General features: G+C 48.6%; 1 protein-coding gene across 5 annotated transcripts in view; it reads right to left on the reverse strand.

Moving 5' to 3' along the window:
• Positions 1–20,742, reverse strand: part of RNF111 (ring finger protein 111) — a 272,738-nt gene that overhangs the window by 237,650 nt on the left and 14,346 nt on the right. For all 5 annotated transcript variants that reach the window (XM_030188739.1, XM_030188758.1, XM_030188754.1 and 2 more), the window contains exon 2: positions 7,046–7,935. In XM_030188739.1, the coding sequence (XP_030044599.1) occupies positions 7,046–7,868 (823 nt within the window). In that variant the 5' untranslated portion in view covers positions 7,869–7,935. The remainder of the gene's footprint in view (positions 1–7,045; positions 7,936–20,742) is intronic.

Below are 20,742 nucleotides of genomic sequence, written 5' to 3' on the forward strand. Positions count from 1 at the left end.
CACCCTGAGAAATTGGACAATATCCAGATGAGCAGCAAGGGACAAGCCCGAGACTTTCCCCCGGAAGCAGGCCAATGTTGCCACTTGACCTCGAAGGGAATTGTAGGCCAGGCCCTTTTGTAGCCCGTCCTGCAAAAGCGAGACTGTTGCCAGAGTCGGTGAGATAGACTTTGGAGTAAACCATGACTCCAAAGTGCACCAGATCCGAGCATAAGTCGCAGAGGTAGACCGCGTGCGAGCCTGCAAGAGTGTGACAATAACCCTATTAGAATAGCCCTTGTCCCTCAATTGCCCCCTCTCAAGAGCCAGGCCGTAAGGCCAAAGCGGCAAGGAACTTCCATAGTCACCGGACCCTAAACTAATAAGTTCGGAACCAGAGGCAAAGGAAGAGGTGCGTCCACAAGCATCTGCTGGAGATCCGTGTACCACGGACGCCTTGGCCAATCTGGGGCGATGAGAATCACCAATCCTCGGTGCAGGTGAATCCGAAGTAGTACTCGCCCTATCAAGGGCCAAGAAGGGAACACATACAGGAGGCCCAAGGGCCAAGGTTGAGCCAGGGCATCCAACCTTGCTGAGCGAGGATCTCTCCTTCTGCTGAAAAAGCGAGGGACTTTGGCGTTTACGCTTGACACCATGAGGTCCAAGCCTGAAGTCCGCCATTTGGCACAAATCTGAAGAAAAGCTTCTTCTGTCAGTTCCCATTCCGTCGGGTCGATTTGATGTCTGCTGAGGAAATCGGCTAGTACGTTGCTCTGACCGGCTATGTGAGCCGTGGACAGCAGCTCTAGGTGGCGTTCTGCCCAGTCGCAAATCCGAGATGCCTCCGCAGCCAGGGCCCTGCACAGAGTGCCGCCCTGACGGTTGATGTAGGTCACTGCTGTCGTGTTTTCTGACAGAACTCGGACAGGAAGACCCTTCAGCATCCTGTGGAAGGCCAGAAGAGCCTAGAATATCGCTCACAGTTCCAAGCAATTGATGGACCATCCCGCTTCCACGGATGTCCACTGACCCTGAGCATAGCATCCCCGGCAATGAGCTCCCCAGCCCAAAAGGCTGGCATCTGTACCACTAGACACCAAAAAGGAAGAGCCAGTGGCATCCCCTGCCGCAGCATGCTGTCGGAAAGCCACCAATCCATACTGCGCTGGGCCGCAGGAAGCCACCTTAGTCTGCATTGGTATTACAGGGAAATCGGAGACCATTACTGAAGCAGAGCAAGTTGCAGCGGCCTCATGTGAGCTCTCGCCCAGGGAACCACCTCTATGGTGGCCGTCATTGATCCCAGGAGCTGAACAAAGTCCCAAGCTTGAGGGTGAGGCATCCGCAGAAACAGGCAGACCTGATTCTAAAGCTTGAGACGCCTGCTGTCGGGAAGAAAAATGAACCCCAAAGCCATGTCGAACTGGACCCCCAAATACTGAGAGACAGAGGAGGTCAGGTGACTTTTGGGCATATTGACTACCCAAGCTTAGAGTCTGAAAAACTGTAACAACTCTGGCTATGGCAAGTCGGCTTTCGTATGTAGTATCCGCTCTGATGAACCAGTTGTCGAGATAAGGGTGAACTCTGATACCCTCTCGCCTGAGAAAGGGAGCCACCACTACCATCACCTTGGAAAAAGTCCAAGGGGCAGTTGCCAGGCCGAAAGGCAAGGCGCGAAACTGGAAATGTTGGCTCAATACCGCTGATGTGGCGGCCAGATGGGAATATGCAAATACATTTCCTTGAGGTCCAGAGACGTGAGAAACTCTCCTGGCTGTACAGCCGCAATGATGGAGTGCAAGGGTTTCCATACGGAAGTGTCGCACTCCTAAGGCCTCGTTGACTCTGCGTAAGTCGAGGATAGGTCTGAACGACCCACCTTTTTGAGGCACCACAAGAGACCGCAGCCGCGTTCATTGGGAGGAATCGGAACCACCGCTCCGAACACCTGCAAGGTCTCGTTTACTGCCGCCCGCTTGACAGCAATGCCACATCAGGACTCCAAAAACGCGTCTCCCAACGGGGCAGCGAATTCTAGTCGGTAACCTTCTCTGATCAGGTCCAGAACCCACTGATCCAAAGTAATCTTGGTCCACTCCTCAAGAGGGAGAGACGACCCCTTACTGCGGGAACGGACGAATAGATCAGCGCCCCATCAATGTGGAGGATGCCCCTGAACTCCTGGACATTGCCCGGACACCGCAGCGCGTTTGTCCGAACGAAAGGAGTTCCTCTGCTGGAAACGGGTACGTTGAGCTGGGCGATATCTGTGAGCTTCTCGAAAAAGTGGCCTGGAAGAGGAGGGGAAAGAAGGACTTTTGGAAGAAGGCCTCAGCCTATCCTTAGGCAGCCGTTTTTTTACTTAGACCCCTAGGTCCTTAACAATCTTCTCCAAATCCTCCCCAAATAAAAAAGACGTCCCTGAAAGGGTAACCTCATCAGCCTTTGTTTAGAGGCCATGTCAGCCGCCCAATGCCAGAGCTAAAGAAGGCGGCAAGCAGCAACCGCCACCGACATCTGCTGAGCCGAAGCTCTGACCAGATCATAAAGGGCATCAGCTAAAAATGACAGGACAGACTCCATACACGGGCCGACCTCAGCGAGGGAACCCGCTCCATCGGCAGGCTGCTCAACCACCAGCTGCAACCAGGAAAGGCAGGCCCGGGCTGCATAGGAACTGCAAATAGCTGCCCTTAAGGACAGACCCAAGATGTCAAAGGACCGCTTCAGCGTGGATTCCAGCTGCCGGTCCTGCATATCTTTCAAAGCGACCCCTCCCTCCACCGGGAGAGTATTTTTAGTCACAGCCATGACTAACACATCCACTTTAGGCATCCCAAAGAGGGCCAACTGACTTTCCCTCAGAGGGTAAAGGTGACACATAGCCCTGGCGACCTTCAAGGGAGCATCAGGGTCAGACCATTGAGCTGAAATAAGCTCTTGGATGGAAGCATGCACGGGAAAAGCCCGAGAAGGCTTCTTAGTACTAGCCATCTGAGGATTAATAGAAGAGGCAGCGCCCTCGTCTCGAATGAGAGCTGGCAGCTCGTCGCGGTGGAAAATCCGAACTGCTTTAGGGTCATCCAACTCCTGTGGCAAGCAGCCACCCTCATCTGGATCATCAGTCCGTGAGGGCCTGCCAGACCCCTAAGACTCCCTGAAACTAGACCACGGGGGAGAACAGGGTGAAGAGTCCCCCTCAGACGGGGTATTCAATTGTCTACGCTTAGCGTCAGCCAAAACCTCGGGGGAAGAAATAAAGTCTCCATCAGACACTGGGCTATCAAGAACTGGAGGCAACCCAGTCTGAAAGGAATTGTCAGGAGCCTCAGGCAGTGCTCTTTTTAATATAAAAGCCTTATGCATCACCAGCACAAATTCAGGGGAGAAAAACTCACCCTGTGCATCCGCCCCCACATTGGGGGAAGCGGATGCAATAGCTCCACTAGAAACCTCAAAACGAGGCGTACCCCTGCACTCAGACCCCTCCGCAACCGCGAGGGTCGAGTCACGCGGCACCCTCCAAGATGGTGCCCGTTGCCAACTCCTTCGGGCGGGAAGAATCACCGCCCCGACATGCTCGTGCCAGCATTAGCATCAAGGCAGCATGTGCTGCAAAGCCCCACTGCTGATCTGCGTTTCCCCACAGTGGAGGCAGCGCTTCACCCCTTCAGTAGCCATCAAATATAGAAAACAAAATGGCGCCTCCGCACCAAAACTTACCCCGCACAGAGCGCTGTTAGTGGGAACCTCCCTGGAGGAGCTGGGCACCACTCTCACCTCAGGAGACCGAGTCAAACGAGCTTCGGTCAAGCTGCACCGAACCAGGAGCTCTGGAGAAAGCCTCTCTCTCTCTTTTTTTTTTTTTTTTTACTGTGAGGAAAGTTAGAGGCAGGTAGCCACAGAGGAACTCCGGGAGGAGGGAGAATGGGGTAAGGCAGGGACAGGGAAAACCAAGTATGCCTTTAAAGTGGGCACCACCAGCCACAACATCCCCCGCTATACTACTGGCAAAGCACAGGAGCCTCCCCAGGCAGAAATCCAGAAGCTGAGAAAGATAGCGATATACTGAATACAGAGGGGGCTGGGCGTCCAAGAACACCATGTGCTTTCAGTGTTCTCTACCTCCACCTGCTGGTAGGCGGATACAACCCATCAGATAATGGATTCATCTGCTGTTGATGACAAGGAATCACTACTTTTCAGAGGCCTCCATCTCCACCCTTCTCTAGCCACACAAAATTTCCTTCTCCCTGAAATGTTAGAAGAATCCAATGCTCTCACAAAGTGGCAGCTGTAATCAGAGCATAGAGACTGAGAACCAGCTCTTGCTCCATAGTTCCTGCAACTCTCCTTCTCTTCTAGCATAATTTTCCTTTTTAAACAGAAAGCCTACGAGAAGGAAGTGGAGTGATACACAAACCATGAGTGTGCACCAGCTCAGTCACTGTATACCAAGACCCCAGCTATTCCTGATAGCTAAAGGTTCCAGAACTGCCAGAAAAAAAACAGCTGAACTGACCGGCATGGGAAAGTGACCTCAAATCAAGTTGTTGAGAATTATATTGCTGTTCCAAAAGTCCGAATGGATTTAAGCGCCAGATTAAGGCATAGGCAAACTAAGTGGATGCCTAGGGCCTAAAGGTTTAGAGGACCCTGGCAGAAGGGCTCAGAACTTACAAGATAAAGATTGGCAACTATTTACAAATTTGTAAAGCCTTGAAACAATCCAAATTACTTGTTTCAAAGCCTGAAGGATAGCTAAAGTGTCCATAGCTTTCCAGTGATCCACCTTCTGAGTACAGAAACTGGGGTAGAATATAGTCAAGAGGAAGGCTGCTCTACTCACAAGAAGGAAAAGCTGAAGTAACAAGCTCCAGTGCTGAGCAAGTGTTGTGGGGGCAAACTAAACTCTGTATGCAGCTTTGGAACCATCAAGTGTCCTGGGGGGGGGGGGGGGGGGGGGGGGAGGTGGAGAAGAATGTTAAAATAAGTCTCATAACTGTTAATATGTGGCCTGGCTTCAGACTTACCACTGGAATAGTGGTGGGCTAAGCTACACAGGCAAAAGCAACTGAAAAGTACTGACTAGGCCAAATAACAAGCTAATGATGTCATATTTGAGAATCTGCAAAAAGCAGGTTTGAACAATGGGTCTTAACACAACCAGGTACAACTTTCTAATTGAATATAGCACCTATAATGAAATAAAAATGGGCAAAAGGAATAAAATGAGGTTTTTAAAGTGGGACTTATTTTCCATCAGATGGCACTGAGATCATAAGATGTTATGAAAGGTATTACTAAAGAAAGATGTGAAACTGGTATCTTAACAGAAAGATATTTTGGTAAACGACAAAACTAAATGTTCCAAAAACATGTTGACTTTAACGGATATGGGGCAATCTCTTGAAATAGCTAGAACGGAAAGACAGATGGTACAGATGCGCATCTGGCCGGATACGAAAGTATGATCTCAGAAATTGAGAAATATTAGAAAAAAATGTACCTCACAATAGACTTCTATTGGAATCTGTGGCTATAAAAGGGATAAGATTTTGAGAGAAAGTTGGAATCCTCCCCAACGCTTCTTCTCGGACGGCAGGGCCCTGTGCTGTTGAACCCAGAATCTGTTTGATGTCTGTACTTTGAAAACACTTGGTAAGAATAAAACCTTCTCTCTGAAATCTATCTCTGTCTTTATTTTCAAGTATTCTTCACCTTTCATTGATACTACAAACTCAGCCACGCACACAACTAACACTCAATGTCTATATAAATTACTGTTGCATTTTAATTGAATACATGTAGCTACATAGATGACCAATGATTCACTTAGATCCTGATAGACAGAAGACCATGGTCCTGGACATTATCTTAGAGTTACACCTTCTGGTATCTACACAGCAGAGATATCACTGGGATGGAATATCAAAAGGATCTAGGGAGGCGGCCCAACACATAGTGGAAGCGCAGACCCTTTGACCCTACAGAAGGGTATTCCTAGGCCACAAAGAGGGCCCTTAGAATTTACATAACTGAACTTCAGATGAGGAAGACCACTTGTACAAACGTACCAGTGCATATACGAAGTCAAACAAAGTTTTCAGTCCTGGAAATTTACCAAGTTCACTACTGTTACTTGGGCACATTCCTTTTGAAAACTGATCTAATACTGCTTCCACTCCGTTATGTACTATCAAAAACACCAAAGAAAGCTAAATATTTTCTGTTGCTTCTTCCATTTGTGAAGCTTTTATTACATGTAAAATTTTTTGTACATTTGACACTACCTGTAAATCATTTTTCAGGCAGTCCAGCTTTGGCATCTCAGGATTGTATCAGAGGTAGTAAAGGATGAAAATGGACCTTTGGAGCAATGGACAGCGAACCAGAGTAGTTGGGCAAGTCCAACTTACCCAGTTCCAGGACAGAGACATTTTGTCCAGTCCTGTTTTTTAACTTACATCCCAATCCTTCATACTTTTTGTAGACCAGATTCTATCTAATGAAGTCATGTAATCCACTGGGATAAAACTGTTAGAAATCCAGGATCGGCCTAAAATCTCCCTCCTGGAACTGGCTAACTTGGTAGTTCCAGTTCTAGTCATTAAACCACTCCCACTTGAACCATGTGCCTGCCTAGACCCAAGCTTCACTCCCAAACTATTATTGCCACCACATCCACAGCAAGACGCACACTTTACCTAGTACTACTGGAGAGATAAAATGTAGGGGAAAGCAATAACAAAAAGAAGGGGGGGGAAGAGAAAGGAACCAAGTAAACAGGAGTTCACAGTAGGAGAAGGCTACACATGTATGTTTTGCTTAAGGCCTAATAATGTTAATTTGGCTCTGCTGGCTTCCCTTAATAGAAACTGAATACTAGCCGATTGGTAACCCTAGTAAAATCATATTACTTTGGCCATCATGCTCTGAGGATCTCTCAAGGGCACAGATATATAAAACTGGCCTAATTTAACTATTTAGCCTTTACCTTTGTATCCTTGTGCATTTCTGCCTTCACTTTCCAAGCTAAAAATAAAGACTGAATACTTACGCGAGGGGACAGTTGTACTGTTCTGGTGGTTTTCATTAGATGAGACAAATAAGTCTTCTTCTCGTTCTGTAGAAGAACTTGAGGAGGATTCACTAGTGAGGTCATTATCACTGGAACTGCTAGAGCTAGGTAGCAATGCATACTTTCTACGTGCTAATACTACCCGCTTTTTCCTTTGCATTAAAATCCGTTCTTTTTGCTTTTGTGTTCGCGGTGAAGTATTTTTCACAAATCTCTTCCTAAGTGGAGGTTTCCTTAGAGTACTGCTGTGAAATGGTCTTTTTATTAACAAGCCTGAAACAGAGTCCGTCTCAGTCCGGGCCCACTTTTGTGAACTTGTGTTATGTGGTCTACTGGAACTACTCAATAGTGCCTGTGACTGTCTTACTGGAGTATCCTTTTCCTCATCAGATGTTACTGTGTCAGAATCTCCAAAATGCAGACTAGATGAAGGTGAAGACACACAGTCACTAAAGGATGAATCATTATCCTCATCACTCTGAACTTCTAGATGCTGTCTGAGTTCTAAAACCCCCTGATTTTCTTTGACATCACAGTTCTGAGAGTACGAAGGGCCAGCCTGCTGGCTCTTGCGTTTTTTCCGCACAGTACCTTTTCCTTGCTCTGTTCTGTTGCTGCTCAGGTCTTTCTGCTGCTTTTGAGCATCATCACATAAGCGAGAAAACTCATTTTCCACTTTGGTGGCAATCATGTCAACTTCTGCAGGGAAACTTTTAGCTGCCCCAATGGGCTCAGGGTTCAACAGGACCCCCTTCAGGCTTTCCTGTCTCTTTGGTTCATCAGAAGGAACTTCACTCTTCATATCCGCTTTTAGAATATGAGACTGGTTAGATTCAGAATTTCATGGACTGGTGAGCAACCTGAAAGACCTGAAAAGACAAAACAGTGTATGCTGAACATAAAATGTAATTGTTGTTTGCACTGTTTTATAAGTATGTTATAAAGGATTTTTCCATGAGGCACAAGCTTAGCATTCTATAACCACTGTTTCTTTCTTCCTAACACACTCAAGATGAAATACAAATATAGTAATAGCCATGTAAACAGTTACAAATAAATATAAAACAGAGCATATAGCTAAAAATAGAATATAATAAACCTAACTTGTGTGCACAGGTCTATTACAAATGAGGATGCTGTTCACATTTAAAGTGTCGGCCAAATTCTGTACACAAATTCTTAATGTTTCTTGATGAAATGTTCCCTTCGCCCCATCAAAATGCAGGCCTCCAGAGGCTTTTTAAAAACCGTCTTGGCAATTCAGCTTGCCCTAGTTGGTCGGGTTTCTAGAATACCCATAACCTTGATGGACATTGAGGCAGCAATCAAGGATTAACCTAATAAAGTGCCTGATCTAGATAGTGTTATTTTATAAATAAGTTTTATGTATTTTAGGGTGGAGCTTAAATAGAAAAACAAAATATACTGATTTTCATAGGTCTTACCCCCTACAACTGGTCCACCTTTTATTTGAATATCTAGAAAGAGCTTGGTCATGTCAAAAAGTTAAAAATAAGTTTAACAAAAATACAGAACACAAATTTGGTTACGAATCAGTTCTGTATCAATTATGCACATTATTCAAACACTGCCACATACAAGTAGCAGTAATGCTATAGAAAAGTAACAAAATTAATGTAGTCCTGCCAATGTCAGCAGTTTCTTGCTAGCTGGATAGACCTGCCGGTACTGCTCAATTTGCAATAAGAACTGAGGTTGTTTTTGTATCCATTTTCCTATGGATTTACTATATCTTGATCTCCCATCCCCTCACATCTCTCCCCCCCCCCCCCCCCCCCCCCCATTGTGGGCAGAGTTGAAGACACATTTTACAATGATTCTATTGTTGTGCTGTTATGAATTGTTCTGAATTTTTGATTTATTTGAAAGCAAATTTAAAAAAAATAAAAAAAAACTTTAGTGACTTGTCTTATGAGGCCACTGTACCAACTTCATCCTCACCACTGGGACTATTACTTGATATCAGTACTGGTGTTTTGATTTTTCTTCTTTGCAAAGTCTTCCATTCAACGACATCTTGCAAGATTCTGCTCCTATACCAGCTGTTATGGTTAATTTTGGGATGGCCTGCACCTATAGGCTAGAGAGAAGTTAGGTCAAATTAGGCTTTGCTTCCTAGCTGTTTAGACTAGGCCTGAACTGCATTTTTGTTAAGATGTTAGAATTATTGATCCAAGTTGGTATAAAAAGAGCATGCGATGAAACTACAGTGTAGTAAATTTAAAACAAATCCGAGAAAACTTTTCTTCACCCAACGCGTAATTAAACTCTGGAATTCGTTGCCGGAGAACATGGTGAAGGCGGTTAGCTTGGCAGAGTTTAAAAGTGGGTTAGACGGTTTCCTAAAGGACAAGTCCAAAAACCGCTACTAAATGGACTTGGGAAAAATCCACAATTCCAGGAATAACATGTATAGAATGTTAGTACATTTGGGAAGCTTGCCAGGTGCCCTTGGTCTGGATTGGCCACTGTCGTGGACAGGATGCTGGGCTCGATGGACCCTTGGTCTTTTCCCAGTGTGGCATTATTTATGTACCTATTGCATCGGGTACACACCACTGGGAATCGTCGTGGACATGGACGGAAAAAACTTCGTCGATGGTGCCTGAAAAGGGCAAGGCACAAAGAAAAAGAAAGGGAAAGACCTGACCAAAGTCAGGGCCTAAAAATGGCCGAAAGACTATGGAAAATAAAGAAAACTTACAAAAAACTAAAACCCAGCAAAATAAAAATAAAGAAAAAAATAAAAGGACAGGTTTGTAAGGCCCAAGAAAAGCAGAATAAATGCTAAAAGGCACTAACACCTCTCAAAAAGACCAGGCGAGTGGGAGTACAAAAAAAAAAAAAACGCACCTTCTCATCACACACACAAAAAAAAAAAAGAGAACTAAGGAGACTGTTTGCTCGACGGGCGGGACAGCACTTGCACATGCGCAGTGGAGCGCAGCTCACGCCCCACAAAGCTCTTTTTTACTATAGCAAAAGCCAGACCAGGTGACGTGGACCAGCGTCACCCACTTGTGAGAATATAGAAGCCTGCTTGTCCTTGAGAATCTGGCTCACCAAGTGCTTTTTTCTGGAATTCGGAAGCTTGGCAACTGTTGTGGTGCTTATAGCAGGCTTCCTGGTTCACTACCACAACTCAGCTCTCTAAGCTAGAGCAACGCAGTGCCAGAAGTTTAGATTGGTAATACCAACCAGTTTTTAATCCACAATAGGACTTTTCCTCCTATCCCATGACCCTCCAATTTCCTCTGTAGCCTTTCATGAGGTACCTTGTCAAACGCCTTGTAGCGCTATAGAAATGCTAAATAGTAGTAGTAGTAATACAGTTTCAAGTCTCAGGAGACTTGAAACTGCGAGACCAACCCATGTGAGGGGAAAAGACTGGGAAAAGGCTAGGCCCCAAAAAAACATCCTTTTTACAAGTTGACATCTCCACCCCAAGTATCCACCTTGTGATGCTCGATAACAGGAGCAGCAACCAAGCAGCCATACTGCCCATAATTTCTCGCACTACCACCTCAAGTTTTTCCTGAAAACAGCATGCATGCAAACATCAAGTAAACATTGAACCAGCAACACTTTGAGACAATTTAGTCAACTAAACCAATGACTACTAATGACAGCTGCACTGCTCTACTCCCCATCACCAAGGGAAAATTAGGTTATTACCTTGGTAATTTTCTTTCCTTTAGTTATAGCAGATGAATCCATTACGAGTGGGTTGTGTCCATCAACCAGCAGGGGGACATAGAGAGCACTGAAAAACCATAATGCCTCATGGCCAGCTAGCTCCATCTGCCTCTCAGTATTTGAAGCTTCCAAAGCAGTGTGACACCGCCACATATAATAACATGAACTTTCCTCACAGCAGATGAACGCCCCAGAACAGGAGCAACTATTCAAAGGAGGGACGAACTCAACCTCCTGCAACGTAACAGAAATCCTGAAGACTGTTTTCCAACTTCTCCCAATGAGGGAACATATCTACAGAAAAAACTTAACATAAAACATCAATCATATAATGAACCACTGAGGGAGGGCTCATGGATTCATCTACTATGACTAAAGGAAAGAAAATTACCAAGGTAATAACCTAATCTTCCCTTCCTTGTCATCAAGCAGATGAATCCATTACGAGTGGGATGTAACAAAGCAATCCCTAGATAGGGTGGGAACATGCCACACCATGCGCCAGCACTTGTGCTCCAAAATGGGCTTCTCTCCTGGCAGCCACATCCAGCCTGTAATGTCGGGCAAAAGAGAGCTTAGAAGCCCAATTAGCTGCACTACATATCTCTTGAAGAGAGAGTGCTCCAGTTTCAGCCCAGGAAGAGGAAATCGCCCTTGTGGAATGCGCCTTAAAGGCTTCAGGCAGAGGCTGGCCAGAGAGCAAATATGCTGAAAAAATAGCTTCCTTGAGCCAAAGGGCTATAGTGGCTTTAGACGCTGGAGACCCTCTGCGCAGACCTGATAACAGAACAAAAAGATGATCAGAGGTCCGAAAGGCATTTGACATGCGTAGATACTGCAACAGAGCCCTTCGCACATCTAGGAGGTGCAATTGCCCAAAGGATTCTGGAAACTCCTCTTTAGAAAAGGAGGGCAGGAAAATAGACTGGTTTAGGTGAAACACTGAAACCACCTTAGGCATGAAGGACGGCACAGTACGTACCATAACTCCGGACTCTAAGAATTGCAGAAATGGGTCTCGACAGGACAGCGCCTGGAGCTCAGATACCCGTCTCGCCGATACAATGGCCACCAAAAAGACAGTCTTTAGGGTCACATCCTTCTCTGAAGCTCGCCTAAGTGGACTTGAAGGGCAAACGCTGAAGGGCCGTTAAAACTAACCTCAGGTTCCAGGCCAGGCATGGAGCTCACACAGGAGGATGGAGCCGAAGCACCCCTCTAAGAAACCGTGCCACATCCGGACAAGCAGCCAGAGAGAGGCCAGCAACCTTCCCTCGAAAACATGCTAAGGCTGCCACTTGAACACGCAGGGAATTATAGGGAAGGCCTTTTTGTAAACCATCCTGCAAAAAGTCATGTATCGGCGAGACAGAAGCCCGCATAGGTGTAATCGCTTTAACAACACACCAAGCCTCAAATTGGCGCCAAATCCTGGCATAAGCCACGGAAGTGGAACGCTTGGGGGCCTGTAGGAGAGTGGAAATGACTTTACTAGAGTAGCCCTTGTCTCTCAATTGCGCCCTCTCAATAGCCATGCCACTAAGACCAAAGCGGCAGGCGTCCTCCATGGTTACCAGTCTCTGAGACAACAGATTCGGTACCAGAGGTAACGGAAGGAGAGCCTCCACCAGCATCCACCGGAGGTCCGCTTACCACGGCCTCCTGGGCCAATCCGGGGCGATGAGTACCACCTCTCCTTGATGTAGCCGAATCTGCAGGAGTACTCGCCCTATCAAGGGCCACAGAGGGAACACATACAGGAGGCCCTGAGGCCCGGGTTGAGCCAAGGCATCCAACCCCGCCGAGCGAGGATCTCTCCGTCTGCTGTAAAAGCACGGGACTTTGGCATTTGCGCTTGAGGCCATAAGATCCGCTATGGGCGTCACCCATTTGGCACAGATCTGCAGGAATACTTCGTCTGCAAGTTCCCACTCCGCTGGGTCGATTTGATTCCTGCTTAGATAATCGGCTTGCACGTTGCTCTGACCTGCAATGTGAGCTGTTGACAGAAACTGCAGATGTAGCTCGGCTCAGTGGCATATCTGAGCGGCCTCTGCGGGCAGTGCTTGACACGGAGAGCCGCCTTGTCGATTTATGTAGGCCACTGCTGTCGTGTTGTCCGACAGAACTCTGACAGCCAATCCTTCCAGGGTCGAGTGAAAGGCCAGAAGAGCCTGGAATATCGCTTTCAACTCCAAGCGATTGATGGACCACGCCGACTCCTCGGGTGTCCAAAGACCCTGGGCATGCCTTCCCCGGCAATGTACAGCCCAGTCCTTCATGCTGGCATCTGTTACCACCAGGCACCAATCGCGAAGCGCTAGCAGCATTCCTCGCCGCAGCATGCTGTCTGAGAGCCACCACTCCATACTGAGCCGGGCCACAGGGAGCCACATGAGTCTGCATTGATAATCCTGAGATATTGGAGACCATCTTTGAAGTAGGGAATACTGCAGGGGTCTCAGCTGCGCTCTCGCCCATGACACCACTTCTAAGGTGGCCGTCATCGACCCCAACAGCTGGACAATGTCCCAAGCTCGCGGGTGAGGATCCTCAGGACCAGACAGACCTGATTCTGAAGCTTGCACCGCCTTTGCTCTGGTAGGAACACAAACCCCGAGACCATGTCGAACCGGACCCCCAAATATTCTACAAATTGAGAAGGGGTCAGGTGACTTTTGGGTATATTGATGACCCAGCCAAAGATTGAAGTACTGAGAACACTCTCTCCTGCAGAGTCCACTCTGATGAGCCAGTCGTCGAGGTACGGGCGAACCCGGATACCCTCTCACCTCAGAGAGGCAGCTACTACCACCATTACCTTGGAAAAGGTTCGGGGAGCTGTGGCAAGGCCAAAAGGCAAGGCCCGAAACTGGAAATGTTTTCCCATCACCGCAAACCTCAGAAATCTCTGGTGCGGGGGCCACATAGGAATGTGCAAGTAAGCTTCTTTCAGGTCCAGAGACGTGAGAAACTCTCCTGGCTGTACCGCCGCAATGACGGAGCGCAGGGTTTCCATGTGAAAATGCCGCACTCTCAGGGACTTGTTGACTACTTTTAAATCTAGGATGGGCCGAAAAGACCCTCCTTTTCGCGGCACCACAAAGTAAATGGAGTAACGGCCAGAGCCGTGTTCGGCGGGAGGCACTGGGGACACCGCCCCTATGTGAATCAAGACTTGCAAGGACTCCTCTACCGCCATCCTTTTGGCGGCTGGACCGCATTGGGACTCCACAAACATCTCTCACCGGGGCATTGAATTCTATTCTGTAGCCATCTCTGATCAGGTCCAAAACCCACTGATCTGAGGAAATCTTGGCCCACTCCTCGTGAAAGAGGGAAAGTCGTCCTCCTATAACAGGTAGCGAGGAGGGGGCCGGCGTACCATCATTGAGAGGGTTGCCCTTGAACTCCAGGCCTTGAGCCAGCTGCTGCGGAACGTTTGTCCGAGCGAAAGGAGTTCCTCTGCAGAAAACGGGCACGTGAAGTAAACGCAGCAGAACGACCCGGGCGGTACCTTCTAGCTTCACGGAAGCGCGGTCTGAAAGAGGAGGGAACCACCTGACCCTTGGAGGAAGGCCACGGCCTATCCTCGGGTAAGCGCTGGTGTTTAGCATCCCCCAGGCCTTTAACAATGTTCTCCAGCTCCTCACCAAAAAGGAGAAGGGCAACTTCACCAACCTTTGCTTAGAGACCATATCAGCCGGCCAATGCTGTAGCCACAACAGGCTGCGAGCCGCCATCGCCACAGCCATCTGTTTAGCCATCTGTCAGCCAAGAAAGACAAGACCAACTCCATCCGCGGTGCCACCTCCGCAAGGGGCTCCTATCCATCTCCGGGCTGTTCCACTGCCTGTTGTAACCAAGCAAGGCAGGCTCGGGCAGCGTAACAGCTGCATGCAGACGCCCGTAAGGCTAGGCCTGAAATCTCAAAGGACCGCTTTATTGCTGATTCAAGGCGTCAGTCCTGCATGTCCTTCAGGGCAACTCCTCCTTCAACTGGGAGGGTAGTTCTCTTTGTCACAGCCATGACTAGGGCATCCACTTTAGGCACAGCTAGGCGCGCCAAATGCTCCTCACAGAGGGTATACTTGCCCCATAGCCCTGGCAACCTTCAAAGGCCTCTCGGGGTCAGCCCACTGAGCCGAAATAAGCTCTTGGATGGAGTCATGCAAAGGAAAGGCTCGAGCAGGCTTCTTAGTACTTGTCATCCTCGGATTAGTAGAAGAGAGCTCAGCACTCACAGGATCTTCAATAGAGAGGGCCTGCAGTGCATTAGAAATCAGTTCTGGCAGCTCATCGCGGTGGATAATCCTCACCGCAGAAGGATCATCTGGATCCAGTGGCAATCTTGCACCTTCCTCTGGCTCTCCAGACCACGAGGGCCTGCCAGAACCCTCAGACTCCTCACATTCCGACCATGGGGGGGGGGGGGGGGGGGAACGGGGGCGCGCCACTCTCTGAAGGGGAATCCACCCTTCTGCGCTTGTCCTGCGGCCATCTGTCAGGGGAAAACATGCCTGACAGCAATTCAAGGCCACGCTCCACTGGAGGGGACACAGGCAGCCGGGCCGATTGAGACCCCTGCGGGAGAGCTCTTTTTAACATAAATGCTTTATGCAGCAGCAAAATAAATTCAGGGGAGAATGGCTCACCCTGGCCTTCCGGTTAAAGTCCGGGGGAAATGGCTCTCATATTAGCCTCCATTCGAAGCTCCCCTCCAGGCTCAAACTCCTCCGCCTCAGCGGGGGTCGCGCCATGCTGTTCCAAAATGGCGCCCGCTGCCACCTCCACAAAGCGGGAAGAAACCTCACTCGCCATGCTCGGGCCGGCTCTGACGTCAGAAGAGCACGATTTACAGAGCCCTGCTACTACTACTAAACATTTCTAGCGCACTACTAAGGGTTACGCAGCGCTGTACAGTTTAACAAAGAAGGACAGTCCCTGCTCAATGGACCTTACAATCTAAAGGACGAAATGTCAAGTTGGGGCAGTCTAGATTTCCTGAATAGAGGTATGGTGGTTAGGTGCTGAGGGCGACATTGAAGAGGTGGGCTTTGAGCAAGGATTTGAAGATGGGCAGGGAGGGGGCCTGGTGAATGGGCTCAGGGAGTTTATTCCAAGCATGGGGTGAGGGCGAGGCAGAAAGGGTGGAGCCTGGAGTTTGCAGTGGTGGAGAAGAGTACTGAAAGGAGGGATTTGTCTTGAGAGCAGAGGTTACGGGTAGGAAAGTAGGGGGAGATGAGGGTAGAGAGGGGCTGCAGATCGAGTGCATTTGTAGGTTAGTAGGAGAAGCTTGAACTGTATGCGGTACCTAATCGGAAGCCAGTGCAGTGACTTGAGGAGAGGGATGATCTGCGCTTGCCACAACAGAAACAGCGCTTAACAACCTCCACAGCCATCGCCGAAAACGGCAGGAAATTCAAAATGGCGGATTGGCGCCAAAATCGTCCCGAATGCAGGCCCTCCCCGGAGGAGCTACAAAATGCTCTTTCCTCCTCGGATTGAGTCCACAGAGCTCCGATCCGCAGCACAATCAGAAGAAAGCCTCTTTTCTCAGATCGCAGTGCTTCCAGCGCGATGCGACTTTTTTTTTTTTTTTTTTTTGTTAATGCTGTGAGGAAAGTTAGAGGCAACAACGCAAGAGGCAAATTTTTTCCACTCCAGAGGATCAGTAGCGTGGGAAAGGCAGTGAAAGGGTGAACCTATGTGCCTGCATCCACAGCGTGGGCAAAGACAGGGACAGGGCTAGCCTATGTGTCTACATCCACATCGGGGGTCGGGTAAGGCAGGAAAAGGGCGAACCTATGTGCCTTTAAAGTAGGCACCACCAGCTACAACACCCCTGCTACAACTGGTAACAGCACAGGAGCCACCCCAGGCAGATTTTCTGAAGGAGCTGAATAAGCTGCGACCACCCTGCTAGGGAGATAGAGAATACTGAAGAGGCAATTGGAGCTAGCTGGCCATGAGGCACTATGGTTTTTCAGTGCTCTCTATCTCCCCCTGCTGGTTGATGGACACAACCAACTCATAATGGATTCATCTGCTTGATGACAAGGAAAGAAGGGGATCACAAACCACCTGAATAACAAAAGTATCGAGATAACCCCTAGATTCACAAGAAATATAACTTTGTTATAGAAAACTGCGACCACAACCTAAGGCCAGGAGAGCAGGCTTGGGCACAATAATGTACCACTGTACAGACAGAACATGCTCTTTAAGAGAAGATCCTGAATGCTAAGAAGGTCTGGGCCTAGCAAGGTAAAATTAGTCCTTACCTCATCATTTTCTTTCCATTAATCTCAACAGATCAATCCAGAGAGGAGTGGGTTTATATCCCTCTGCCAGACAGAACGCCACGGCTCTGCCATAAAGGATACTGTGCGGCAGCCTCACTTTCAGTATGTTTGATACCTAAGCAGTAAGGAGACCATGAGTCCATGAAGTACACTCCTGCCTCTGTGACAACCAGGGAGAGAGCCAGCAGCCCTGACTGCAATGACCGCAGCAGCCTTCTTCCTGTACCATCTTTCCACACAACCGTATCCTTGAGTAAATCAAACTAAATCTGGAAGAATGAGATAAACCCAGACAGCATCTTTTAGACAAGAAGAATAAAGGGCGAGCCTCTGGACTGATATGTTGGGACTAACGGAAAGAAAATTATCAGCTAAGGACTAGGACTAATTTTACCTTCCATCAGATCAATCCAGAGATGAGTAGGATGTACCAAGCTAGTCTCCCATGTGGGCTGGGGCCGCAAAGCCATAACCAGCCTCGATAGGCATCACTGGTACCAGATTCCAGAAGCAGAGGCAGGACAAAGGGCAAGACCTCGCAAAACCAGGCCTCTCAAGAAACACCCTCCAGAACTAGGGGAAGCAGCACCAACCAGAGGCAATACCTGATAATCAAGCAAGGATGTAGCCTGAACCAACAAGGCCCAAGGACGAGGAAGTTCGACACCCACAGATGAAGCAAGGCTCAAACTCCCGATCAAGCTGGAGCCCCAATGATGGGAGCAGTCCAGAAACTAGTGTCAGATTAACTGTGCCAGCAATAATGGAGCACAGAACAAGGCTTGACGAGGCTCGAGAATCAGCAATGGAGCTAAACCCAACCAACACGGGGGGCACTCGCCCTTAAACAGGCAAAACCCAGTCCCCAGAGCCGGAGCAATGCCGGTCCACCTGAAAGCGGGACAGGCTAAACAGATACAGATCAAGACTTGAAAGCCAGTGAGAAGAACAGGCTTGTCAGCAGAGCTGGCCCACAGCACAACCTCCAGGGAGGGAACCAAAGACTGACAATCCGAAAAAGAAAGGGTCGACATCCAGAGATGGCCCCCAGCTCAGCCTCAACTGCCAGAGCACGACTCTGCAGCCAGAGCCAAACGTTAAAGTCAGAGACAGCACCAGTCTCGACCAACAAAGGCGAGGCAAGGCTCAACCGGCAGAGCCCGAGCCCAGCTCTGCAAACAGATGGAGGAAGGCTAGACCGCCAGATGCAGGGTAAAGTTCACCAACCTGAGGTACAGCCATGCTCGACTCCCAGAAATGGAGCAAAGCACCACCTTCCGAAACAGGAGCCAACACTAAGGAGCTACGGTGACAGGACAAGCTCCAGGAACAGAGAAAGGCACGAAAACCAGAGACTGACCTCTGAATGGCATCCGGAAACGGAGCCAGTCCCGACTTTCAATATCCAGAGAAGGCAGCCCGGAATCATAAAATGGCGTACAGTTCCACAACCAGTCCCAACCTTCGAGAACAGACAAGAATATCCAGAGAAGAAGCAAGGCCCGGCATCCCAAGATGGCGCACAGTTCCGCAGCCAAAACTAAAATGAAACCCTGTAAAGGAGCAAGGCCACCAACTAGAGACAGGAAGAGCTTGGCCCCCAGAGATGGGATGCAAACCCCTCCCCGGTCTCTGAACAGCAGGGCCTTGCGCCACCCCCCCCCCCCCCCCCCCCCCCAGTATCTGGACCACAGCGAGTAACATTTCTGCCAGTAAGCCTGACTAATTAAACACCATCTGTACTGCCATGCTCTGAGAAAGCGTAAGAGTGAAAAACCTAGAGTAGGGCAAGGTCGCCAAACTGAGGGCAAATAAACTGCTAGTCTAGGAAAGCAGAATCACAGAGAGGGCCACCAATGTGATTATGTAAAAAGCAGTAAATAACCAGACCTGCTTCAGGACATTATCACAGCGCAGAGCTGCTAGGCAGATCACAGGGGCTCAATGCCCAGGACTGGCATCTGGTTTCCCGAGCCCCAGGTGCAATCACTGCTAGTACAGACTTTTTTTTTTAACACACACAAACGCCATCCTTTTAATACTGCTGTTTGATAAACTGCTCAGTGCGGCAGCAACAGCGGCATACGACTCAACCCTGGAAGCTAAGAGTATACACTCCCGTAGTAAGCACAACCACTTAGCAGGAACCAACACTTTCAAAGATATGTATAATCTTAACTGGGACACAGAATAATGAGAGAAAGGTCTTGTGGAGCCAGTGGACCAACCAGTACAAGGCTGAGAGCACCTCTACTCTTCCCTAGATACCTGAACTGCAGCAGATATGAGCTTCCCGAAACAGAAAGCTCAAAAAGACAGAGCTGCCTTTGAAAGTCCCCGAATGCAATCTGTCAACCCAGTGAAGGCACAGCAACCCGAATGCGGCCACAGCCCTTGGAAGTGAAGTTTAAACACCCAACCGCAAACACAGACACAATAGCAACATCTGAAAGCAGGTCTAACTGGGGAAAAGGGACACCGAGATAATCTAATTGGTTCAGATCCCAAACCTATGTCCAGCAGAAACAGACAGAACCCATGAAACGAGTGCCCCTCCAGGTTGTATCCATGCAGGGGACAAGAGACTTACAGGGACACAAGAAAAATACCGGCCCTTACCACCGCACACAATTCCTCCAACTGAAATACTGTAAGGAAAATTCATCAGCTAATATTGGGCTACCAAAAATGCAGTTCCAAAAGTAAGCAGCTAAGCTCTGGGAAGGATAGGGGAGCGAACGGAAAGGTCCTATTAAGAAATAAAAGTTACCAACTGGCTGAAGAGGGGTGTTAAGCACACACCTGGTGTCCTCCTTCCTTCCCAGCAGGACCACATCATAGCGAACAAGCACCCTGCCAGGCACAGCCGAAGCGCAGGAATCTGGATCGGACTGCATCTCCAGGAGAAACTAAGGCCAGCACGAACCGCAGACTAGAACTGCCTGGTCGCATAGGTCCGTGCACAAAGCCCTGGCTTTTTTTCCCCCTCTTGCACGCCAAAGACAGGGACCAAGATGGCGGCTGTAAATAGAGCTGAACAGCCCTGGAGCCCGCCAAATGCACGACATGGTCTCCTCTGATTCAGTGGTAGCATTCGAGACCAAGGGCCAGGGAAAGAGCAGACTGCAGCCACCGGGGCGCAAAAACAGGGGCTATCATCCCTTCCCAGGAACCACGCTCTCTGGCAAGTGCCACGGGAGCCAAACGAACAGCTCCCACTGGGGTAAGAAATAAATACTTACCATGTTAAGCAAGGCAGAAACATGGCACAAAGATGAAAACATAATGCCAATGCCTGTCGGGACCAGCACAGAGTTGGTACTTTTGTTGTTTTTATATCTTTCTGCTACTTCTCTCCTTTTTTTTTTTTTTATTTGGTAGAGACAGGAGTGTAAGGAAGCAGAAACAGAGGATCAGCACATTGGAATGCCACAAGGGCCTGGAAGCAAGGGAGGAACCTGGCACCACCAGGTGTACCCCGTGCAGGCCAAGAACAGCCACGACTCCTTAGCTCAACTAAACCTGAGGGAACAGACTAGGAGCAAATCCCAATCCAAAGTGCACAGGATATGTCCATCCACCTGCTGAGATAGAGAAAATACTGAAAGTGAGGCTGCTGCACAGTATCCTTTATGGCAGAGCTCTGGTGCTCTA

This window comes from Microcaecilia unicolor, chromosome 1 (assembly GCF_901765095.1).
Source record: "Microcaecilia unicolor chromosome 1, aMicUni1.1, whole genome shotgun sequence".
Taxonomy (NCBI): domain Eukaryota; kingdom Metazoa; phylum Chordata; class Amphibia; order Gymnophiona; family Siphonopidae; genus Microcaecilia; species Microcaecilia unicolor.